This window comes from Musa acuminata, chromosome BXJ2-8 (genome assembly GCF_036884655.1).
Source record: "Musa acuminata AAA Group cultivar baxijiao chromosome BXJ2-8, Cavendish_Baxijiao_AAA, whole genome shotgun sequence".
In the NCBI taxonomy this organism is placed as follows: domain Eukaryota; kingdom Viridiplantae; phylum Streptophyta; class Magnoliopsida; order Zingiberales; family Musaceae; genus Musa; species Musa acuminata.
In genome coordinates this window covers 8183276-8193985 of record NC_088345.1, presented here as the reverse complement: position 1 = coordinate 8193985, position 10710 = coordinate 8183276, and the positions used below count along the sequence as shown (strand labels likewise).

Below are 10710 nucleotides of genomic sequence, written 5' to 3'. Positions count from 1 at the left end.
GTATAGATCAATTATGAAATATACACTTAAGTGCACGTAAGCCTCCAAGTAACCGTAGGAGTCATCTCATCGACAACATCGGGCAAGCTTCATAGGCACATGAGCATGAACCAGAGTATGAGCATTATTAACATTTTCCTGAACTAATAAAGCTAAATTGAGGTCATTCGATTAATCTCTTATGATGTTAAAACTGTGTAGTGACTCCTTTATAGTATTCAGATCATAAGGGAATATTTTTTCAAACAAAATATTCTCTATTTTGATTTGGTAGTGGCATGGCAAGTAGAGCAGATTCTATTGAGTTAGGCATCCTCCATCTCATTTAATGGTGTTGATCTTGCATTGATTGCTAGTAGATCTCTCCACATCAAAACCAAGTAAGAAAGGAACGAGACAGATGTACCAAGGATTCCACGAGCGTCATGCCCTAAGAGCATAGAGCAACGAGGGAGTATAACTCACTTCGAGTCAAGGAGAGATGTCACATTCTGGATGGGACGAGGAGTTGTTCTACACGATCATTGGACTTCCTAAGTAGAGATGACCGCGTCACCTTCATATCTTGTTTTGGACGTATATGAGCGTTTCCGCGCGTCGGACAATGTCGCGGACCAGATGTCAGCTTGCAGAAAGCCAAACGGCTGGGCCCGCCTCGGTCAATGACGTGTAGAACGGCGAATGGTGGAAAAGATGACGTGGCCGGAAGCACTCGTCCACCGCAAGGGACAGCAGAGAGTTTGAACCGGACCCATGCTTCATAGAATGATTAAAGCATCCCGCATGGACCGGGATGTTGAACCGGGTGATGGTGCGGCAATGTTGGAAAAAGGGCATCTTATGCGTTCGCCACTAGCAGTAGCAGGCGGCATCATGGTAGTCCCACATCGAGACGCAAGCATCCGCTGCGTCCTTCGGTAGCGTGGCCAACCAAGGCAGCACGCAGAGAGCGCGACGGGCACTGCTGCTGCAGAGTGCAGCGATGGTTTTCCACATGGTAGTACTAGGCAAGCTGCAGTTACTCGCAGGGGGCGGCCACGGCCACTGGAAGCTCCTCCTCTCCCTCCTCTGCCCCTTCGCCCTCAAGCTCCCCTTCGCCGCCACCTGCCTCCCTTCCTCCGGCGCCGCCGACCTTATCCTCGGCCTCCGCCTCTTCGTCTTCCGCCTCGCCCGCATCTGCCGCAACGAGGCCGCCGCGTCGCAGGGGGGACGCGGGAGGTGGGAGCGGGCCCTCCGGTTGCTCCATGAGAGAGCCGTCGCCGGCGGCGATGCCGCACGCCTCGGGGGGGCGCCGCGGACCAGCGAGGAGACCTTTAATATGATCTCGATGCTCGCACTATAATCCCACCACCTGGTCTAATATGTGATTTCATGAGAGCAATGTGCAACTACTTGTAATGGTCTGAGTGCATTCGTTTTTATGCCAACTCATGGCGGAAGACTCACGGCAATCCTCTGTCATAGTTTGAATCAGTCGTCCTCTTAACGCTTGCTTCGTTCATCTGCCAAAAAATAGATCTGTTAGTAGCTCATCTACAAAAGGAGTTCTTCAAATACTAGAAGAAAAGTAGACAATTTGCTTGTTTCTTCCCAGTAATTAGGGTGACATATTTGCTCCCAGTACTGTGACAAGTGCAGCCGTGCAGCTCGGTTGTCTGGACACAGAACACTGTCGCTGGGGCTCACTACGAAAGCAAAAGAGAGCCAACGAGTTATATGAAGATAATTTCATTGGTTAACCTATTAATTTTTCTTTCCTGTAAGAACATACTATATTGTAGATCAAGCAGCTACATGTATCAGACAACAAGTTACTAAGTTTTTATTTTTATACCATTTGGATAAAAGGGGCAATCACAGAACATTCTCAAGATTATAAATGAAGCAGAGAGGAGCACTAAAATTCCAGGAAATAATGGAGACCCAGGGAGTGCATACCAATTCATACACAGGCTGCTTCGTTTTGTTAATGCCATGGCTTTGGAGATCAGATTTCATGCTTATGGAATGAGCTCTCTCTCATTATTTGCTTTTATCTTGAACATGATAACGAATTAGCACCACAAGCAACAATAACCTCACAAAGGGTAACAACAATACCTAAGCAATCAAGATGACAACATTAATACAACACTACTTACAACCATTATATATATGCCAACTAGCCTGTTATATTGGGATTCTTTCAAATATTTGCATCAATTACTTAATCCCTTCTATTTCCAAAAGTGTTGTCTTCAACAACTCATTGAGTATGTTCTCTGCTGTTTAATGAAGTAACAAAAATAGAGAAAATAAAAGCCAATAATAACATCAATTCTGAATATTAAAAAAAACCTTGATGACAAAGCAAAACATGAAATCTAATGGATGACAAGTATTTGAGGAAAGGCATGCAGGTCATGAGCCAGCTATGTATTTAACATGGTGCAAGAGAAACATTGATCAGGCCCCAGTTAGCATCTTAAGAAACAACAACAATAGTAGGACTGGTTACAGAATCATTTACTTGCAAGTTTCCCATGCCAAACTTGTTACTATTTTCAAAATGCCAAAAAAAAAAAGAGTGTTTTTCTCACTTACTGTCATGAAAAATACAAGACAATATCGATAGGCCCTTAGTGCAATTGGTACCAATAGCTGATCTTTTGAGGTGTATAATGCCAAATACTTGCATGCTTACTTGAGGGTAGCCATAGCCAGCATAATTTACTAGGTTGCAATGAAGGGTTGCAAGACTTGATAATTTACAGCACGAGCTGACATTTAATCAAATGACTATTTCCCACATCAACAGTAAATCTAAATGAAAAAATCATACCATGGAGCAGAGCTTCCATCTATATCCGCAATGCCTTTCAAGATGTTCAATGCAACTCACATATATCCATGAATTGTAGCAAGTTAGGTACACAAACAGAATTTAGTTAAACAGCTGGAAGAATAGAACAGAGTAAGTTTGACCATGGAACGCTTGCAATACATTTATGGCATAGATTTTTCCCGGTGGAATGTTAATCAAGAACAATTAGTGGAACCACTACAGAAGGAATATAATGGAAACTCAGTTTCTCTGAAAACTAAGAACGTTGTGGTAACAATCCATGAGCATTTCTATCTATCCACCTAAAACTTACAAGCATCTGAAATTTGAGCAAAAATGCAATACACAGAGGTAAGAGATTAGCTTTTAGAAATAAATCCTGACAGTTCTGGTCCTCTCAATTCAACCAGGTAATTGTTTTTAAGTGAGATTTCATGGGAAAAAATGTGCTGTCAATTAGATTAGAGCGGATGTGAACCCTGGCTCCTTCAACCAAGGGAAGCAAGAGATAGACAACTCCCAGAAACCTCCCTAATGTGGCCACGGCTTCAAAGTGTCTCTTGGCATGTGGTTCCCATTGACATAGCAGTTGAACCTGGGAGCCAAGCATCCAAACGAATCAGGATTCGCTTCATTGCAACCAGATTCCTTAGTTCATAGTTTTTTCTGAAAATAGAACAACAGATTGCTCTTTTTTCTTCTTCCTTACAAATGAAGAGAGCAAATTGTTACAACTAGTTATTGGTTTCATTTATCTCCGGATAAAGTAGCTAATCCTTATAATCATTTAGAAAGTTCCTAAAACAATCAGGATGATGCATCTGCCATCATAGATCAAATTACAATTCCATGTACTATATGCCCTAATTGTTAAGAGAAATAGGTCTAAACCAAATGACCTAAGTTTATTGATTAATTCTAGCATGATTGTCTACATATTTTGTTTGTGTATGTCATCTTTGAAGTCAATTTATATCAGCAGGAAGCAAATTGAATTTTGGTTTCTTCAAATGTGATGATGATTGAGTCCAACAATCGATGTATCCCACAGTTTCAGGGTCACCTGTGCGTCCGCCACGCCCCGGACGTTGGTGAACCGCCACAGTAGCAACCACGAATTCTGCATCCTTAGCTGGTGCTTATCTTCTTCCACCGAAGAGGGCTCCGTCCTGCACCGAAGCGATCCCTCCAAGAATCCGTAGCTGGCCTTTCTTCCGCCGGAGGAGGATGCGGAGGGCGGAGGCGATCGGCCTGGGGATCGCGCCCACGCCGATGTCCCGCCATCTTTCGATCCTCTCCCCGTGGCCGGTGGGGCGGTGGATGACCGCGGAGGCGTTTGCGCGGGGATTTCCGGATTCCTCAAAGGGGTGGGGTAGTCCTCGCGGTTCTCCTTGAAGGCGCGTTGGCGGGACGGATATTGGAGGTGGACCGGAAACAGCGGTAGCGGCCACCCAGCGGAGAGGACGGTTTCCACACCCGCGGTTCTCGTCGTATGGGCTGATGATGACGGCGGCGGAGGAGCGAAGATGAGCCCCCCAAACTCGCGATTATCCTTCGAGGGGTAGCTGAACGCGGCATCGGATGCGGGTGCGACGTTGGTGGTGGACTTAGAGCGGAGGGATCCGGCAGGGGAGCCAAGAGAAGGCCGGAGTCGTTCCGTTCGCCTCGCGCGGCAACGTCGACGCTTTGTGATTATAGCAAATTTTTAGATCACCCGCTGGATTTATAATATATCGACAACTAAGTAATTATTTTCTGTTTAGAACACATTTTTGTGTTTTGGGGGATTACAATAGGTAATTACATATTACCCATATAATTTTAGACTTAAAAAATTATATTTAAATTATAAAATAATATATATATATATATTCATTTATCTTAATATCATCGATTTTATCGATAAAAAAAATAATAATAAATAAATAATTTTAATATTCTAGTTGTGACGTCAGTGGTAGCGGATGACAATATCATTGGAAGCGATGATTGATTATTATGGATGAGAAGAGTAACGACAAGAGATAAATGTCACTCTACGTATACATTGACATTGACGTAATTATTGAGTGATAAAAGGATCGTTTGATATCTGCATCGATGTCGACATAAATCCAAAGCAACATAGGGACTGCTTAACATTTACATCGATGCCAATTCAGTGAGTAACATCAGTTAGCAATTACATCTATGTCGACGTAATGAGTAGTCTTTTCATTGTTTTGCATCTATATCAGTATTGGTACAATTGCAAGGTGACCTCCATCTCTCGTCGCTGCTCTCATCATCTATAGCAGTCATCTGTGGCCCCCAACGATGCTGTCATCTGCCACCACTGATGTCGTCCGTCACCATTAACTGAAATATTAAAATTATTTTTTTATATTGGTTTCATGTTTTCGTTAATAAAATCGATATGTTAAGGTAAATGGATTTAAATGTTTTATTTTTATAATTATAAGGATTCTAATATATTTTTTTTTAAGTCTAGAGATAGTTAATACTATATAGAGTGATATGCAATTAGCCCTGACAAATAATCCAAAAATATAGCAACAAGTTAACTATTATAATATCAAAAAAATAAGTATCATCTTAAACTAGTTGTTTTGGGAATTTAAAATTCAAAAAGAAAATAATGGAACTCAAACTGTGATTCTTATTTTTATTTATGAAAGGGTAATAGGAAATATTTTTTGAAAAGAATAGAAAATATTTTGTTGCTAATCTCCAATCTTTTACCTATTGCAATTTTATGGTCAAAATTTGTTATGTTGAATATTATAAGAGTCATTGATGAACTACTAAACTATAACAAGTGGATAAAACAAACAAACATCTAAAATCATCATGAGATATGATTTTATTTTCAACTAGAAACAAAATCAAAAAAGATTTCTATTAACAATCTTTTTTTTTTAATTAATATTTCAAAGATACACTTTATAAATGAACATAAATATCCTTTTTTGAAATGTAGGGTCCAGCAGTGAGTGATGTCTTCCTCTTTTATTTCTTTCAGATGATTATCAATAGCAAAAAATGATTATCAATAACAAAATTTAACCAAAAAAATATCCAACATATTATGATTGTAGGCTTTCTTCTCTTATCAGCACACCATAGAACAACAACAATAATAAAATCAAAACGTTAATGAAACTTAATGTTTTAACCATTTGGGATCATCTCATTATACTCTTACTAGCACCATGCAATGCAAAATCTCCTTTGTAAAACACTCGATATTGTCACAGGAAATACAACAGAATTATTATTTTCAAACTAAGATATCAAGATCAAGAAAAAACCCCATTTCCAAACTGAAGTGCTTCACTTTCAAGAGGAGAATGATCAAAATTTTATCATGATTCTTCATATCCCCTGAACACCAGAGTGACAACCCCCATCTTTGCCAATTAGTCATTTGCCTCTTCTATATGGTATTAAACTGTCATAATGTTACACAAAGTAGATATAAGTGAATAACAAAATTGTCAAAATGAATAGATTAGCCAATCTAATCATCTCCATTAAAGCCGGTCATTTGTGCAGATTAATAAAGTTTGTTGAACTCAGGCACTTGTGTGGACTCCCCTAGTCTGGGAAAGAAGGCCTCCCTTTCAAGTAGGTTCTGCAAGGAACTTGACACTTTAATCAAGGATGCCCATACCATTGGAGCACAGCAAAAGGCATAAGCAAACACTACCAGAGCTCTAACAACACCGTCTGAATACCAAGGGAATGCCATCACAACTAGCGAACCCAATATTCCTAGCAACACTGTGAGGACCGGCAAAGGTGGGAGCAGAAAGACATTGATCACAATTGAAGAAAGAGAAGCAACTCCAAGCACATAAAGGGACCAGCCCAGAAGAGGATGCACTGTACGCGGGATGAGGAAGAATGGCACGGTGTATGCTGCAAGTATAGACCACATTGCTGCCACCTTAAGCATTGCATGTAAGATCATGATGCTCTTCTCTGGACGTCGGTTGTAGCACAGCTTCGACAAGCTTGGTCGTGCCAACCTGGTGACGGCTATGATTCCAGCATACATTATAGCTTGGATCAGCAACACCGGAACCTCTGAACCATACCTGCACATGATATCATCTCCCTGTCAAAAGTTCAGGAACCAATACAAGATGTCTGATACAAGAACCAGAAGAATATACCTACTTTTAGGTCAAGCACAAGGCAAATTTCATTAATGCAGCCTTCCCACATGGTAAATAGAAATGAAAAATCAAACATGGTACTCCTAGAGTATCGTCACAGTTCACAGGTGTGCAAGTGCTTGTTTACTTACCCAAGATTCTTTCGACGTTGCTCATGCCATGAAAGACCCAATGGTAAGACAGGCCAAGACCACCAATACCAGGGCTTTAACCATGGGGCACTAGGGAATGTGATTACACTATTTGGTCCACATGGTATGCTCCACCGGAGCTTCAGATCTGCAACAAAAACAAACCAAGCCAATTGCTCAAAATGATGATCCCAGGTACTTACTATTTAGTCGAGGCACAAAATTATAAAGACCCCCTACATTGTATGAAAAAAACACTCAAATGAATCATAAACCTGAAAACACTGAGTTATCATATAAACTGGCATGTTGTAAAGTAGGGGAAACAAAATAATCAGAGAAGGGATCATTCTTGCACTCACAATAATATGAAGCATCCATCTGGTATCCCAAAGGAAGCCGATAGGTACCATCAAGTTTGGTACCATTGATAGGTGGATGGAACATCTGCTGATCAAGCAAGTCAGGAAAGTAGCTTGCAAGGAAGCCCTGATCAGCTCCATCTGGGTTCTCACGTCCAATTTCTAGTTCATGAAGCATGTTCTTGAAAACATCCATTGAAGGCTGCCAGACAAACAGAAAAGAATGGAATTAGATTTCAAAGAAGACCTTGGTATTCCCCTTTCAAGATGTGGCAGGTCCATCCAAGTATTACTTAAACTTCAGATTATCGATAAATTTGGACAAGGTTTAGTTAGGGATGAAGCTAAGAAATCAATGGTTTTAGATCCTCCACCTCTAGAGAAAGGAGTGACAACCTCAAGAGAGACTTCCCAGTTTTAATGCAATTTTTTAAAACAACAATATATATAGATGATGATCACATAGTAATCATCATAAATTACATGATGTAACCTCAGTAGCATTTAGTTGTTGCCAATATGATATCATTACTCATTGATCTTCTCTTTTCTATGGAATTGGATATATGCATCTTATATCTTGATCTACCAGTCATGCAACAGAAAATGCTATAGAACTACTCCTTTTTGTGCCTCGATACTGCCTGGATCCTGATGATCCTCAGGCAGCAAAAAGTTTTATGGAAAGTCACACAATAAGTCAATCAGACTATAGGAACAGTGTGAATGGTTGAAAGGATAGGATTGTGGTGGTCTGTGGATCACCTCAAGCAAATCAGTTTGAATCATGGATTATTGTTAACAACAAGGAGTAGTAATTTCTGCCTTTTTCCATCTCTTCCATCACCTCCATCTCATAATAGGTAAAGTGTTTGACAAAAATGAGGGCGAAGAGATGCTAACTCTTTTTTAGCAGGGAAAAAACTTGTAATTTCGGGATTGTTGGTCATAGCTTAAGCAACTAGCACTACACAATGGGATAAATCTTCCTTCCATGTAAATTGCTAACACACAAGGATTTTAGTTTGAACCTAGTTTGAAACTGACTCATGAATCCCAATATTAATCTTATTGTTATTTCAATGTCCGATAGCACATAAAAGATGGTTTTTAATGAAAGAAAAACAATGGGCATAAAAATTAAATTTAGTGTCTAGAGGGTGTACCTGAAGGACAAAAAGTCCAGTATGAAAGATGCAGGGGTTGATGAAGACAGCACAGAATTGACCACACTGGAAAAGCTCATCAGTACGCTGGAGGAAAATGTTATCAGAATCAAGCATAACAACTCGATCATATGAAACTAAACTCCATGCATAAAGCTTATTCAATGTCAACTTGAATCTGGTGTTGAAGTTGTCTTGATTTTCATAGGGGTTCTTCAAATTCTCAACAGTGACAACCCTCACACCATCCTCCTCTTGCCTGTCACATCAACCATCAAACAATAGTTGTGAGTGGTCAGAGACTACTTGGCCAAACTGAGTCAGTATCCATTTGTCTCCCCAATCCTAAAAGTTTAAAAGTTTAGGCTTACCTTGTCATCATCTTCTTTCCTAATTAATTAAAAAGCATGATAACAGGGTTAATGACAGAAGCAGTTAATCTTGCTGATGATTAAAAACAAAACAAAATCAAGAGTGTCTTAGTATTCATTGATCAATTCAAAAACTAGATAACCGGTAATCAGATGAAATTACAAATCTATACACTGTTGGTCTTTTCTTGAATGTATCAAATATTCCAATCATTTTCTTAAATTGAGCAAAAAATTTCAATATATAATATTTCTGATTGCAGATCGGTTAATTCTGCTAATATTCAGAACAGTAGGGGTAGTAATATGGAACAACTTGTTTCCTTCACGCGTCCTTTTGCTTTCAAAGCACTAAAAGGACACCGATAGTACCAATGACACGGCAACAAAACCAAGACCACAAACCAGCCAAGGCTCCTCGATTCCCATAAAGACTAACGATGGCCCTCGTCGGCAAGCATTCTTCTTCTTTCCATTAAATGTCTATTTTACACTTTCCAAACTAAAAATTGATATCTTAAGTGATTTTGCTTTTATTATTTAGTATTTAATAAACGAGAGAAAGGACAAATTGATCTCTAATATTGAAAGGCCATCCAACCATCAATTGTTTGACGCTAATAATGGGAAAAAAAGGGGTTCTTTTTTCTGGGTTAAATTTTACCATATGAAAGTCTGGGGAAAAGAAAAAGACAAACTAGTAAATCTACTCCTTAAGAAAACCGATGCCATCAAATAGATCGAAGGAAGTAATGTAAAAAAAGAGAAGAATTGTAGGATGAGGAGGGAGATCTCACAAGGTCTGGACCCATCGTACGGGGACATCTACAGAGGCGATGACAACGAGATCGGCGTCGACGTTGAGCTTCGCAAGGGACCTCATCATCACCCTCATCGCCACGTAGAACTCGTAGTCCCTGGGCGTCCCCATGTACATCATCGCCGCGTACGCGTGCCTCCGTCTCGTCGTTGACGCCGCCGCCGCTGCAGCGGCCGCCAGCGTCAACAGCAGCGTCACCAGGATCCACAGTCGCCCCCCGCCATCCATGCCGCTCACGAACACTAAGCTAAAACGACCCAATATCAAATCTTTATGCTACCAGATATCGGATCATCACCTCCGGCGCCCCTCACCGTGTCCCATTCTCCAGATCTCAGCTACCCCTCACCGGCACAGCTCCCCCGCCGCTCCGGCCCGTCCCGACCCGACGCACACTTCCTGGAACACGGTCGAGGGCTCGCCGGTTACTGCCGTGAGAGGAAGGGAGAGAGAGAGAGACAGAGAGAGGGTTTGAGGGTTTTCTATTGAGACGGGGAAAGAGGCAGTGAGGAGGCGCTCAAAGAGAGGCCCGAATTAAAATTAGCGCCGGTTGACAAATCGATTTAAGCAACGACTTAGAAATCGACAAAATGACGTGGCGCGCATCAACTGGGTCGGGACGATGCGCCAACATCTCGTCTTACCTGAACTCGTAACTAAAGCGTTTCCAATTAAGACACATAAATACATCAACAAAAACACTTTTTGGCACGCGTTCTCAAACGTACCCGCCTGACGAATGGACAGACGCGATCGGGCCGGCAGAGAGGCAACCGGTAACGATGCGGGTACAGTAAAAGGTCTCATCCGTGTATCAGACACCATTAGTGGTTGGGTTTAATTACAGGGAACCGT

At 41.0% G+C, this 10710-nt stretch overlaps 1 protein-coding gene and 1 long non-coding RNA gene across 2 annotated transcripts; both read right to left on the bottom strand.

Annotated features, from left to right (window-relative positions):
* Positions 1–321: 321 nt before the first annotated feature.
* LOC135619038 (uncharacterized) lies at positions 322–4534 on the bottom strand. The gene is made up of 2 exons (XR_010489280.1): positions 1939–4534; positions 322–1685 (listed from the first exon to the last, which is right to left on the bottom strand). It is a non-coding gene; the product is annotated as an uncharacterized LOC135619038 (long non-coding RNA).
* Positions 4535–5981: 1447 nt separating this feature from the next.
* LOC135582994 (putative glucuronosyltransferase PGSIP8) lies at positions 5982–10372 on the bottom strand. Its single transcript, XM_065120609.1, has 5 exons — positions 9833–10372; positions 8665–8923; positions 7499–7700; positions 7137–7284; positions 5982–6924 (listed from the first exon to the last, which is right to left on the bottom strand). The coding sequence occupies exons 1-5, from the start codon at positions 10081–10083 to the stop codon at positions 6381–6383; spliced, it is 1404 nt and encodes a 467-aa protein (XP_064976681.1). The 5' UTR covers positions 10084–10372; the 3' UTR covers positions 5982–6380.
* Positions 10373–10710: the final 338 nt, after the last annotated feature.

What these genes read in the sequence shown, in the direction of transcription:
- LOC135582994 (XM_065120609.1), bottom strand. Translation starts at nt 10,083, where the DNA reads ATGGATGGCGGGGGGCGACTGTGGATCCTGGTGACGCTGCTGTTGACG. An exon ending in GTACGATGGGTCCAGACCTT is followed by an intron (nt 8,924 to 9,832) that starts GTGAGATCTCCC and finishes TTGATGTGACAG; the next exon opens with GCAAGAGGAGGATGGTGTGA. An exon ending in CAACGTCGAAAGAATCTTGG is followed by an intron (nt 6,925 to 7,136) that starts GTAAGTAAACAA and finishes TATCATGTGCAG; the next exon opens with GTATGGTTCAGAGGTTCCGG.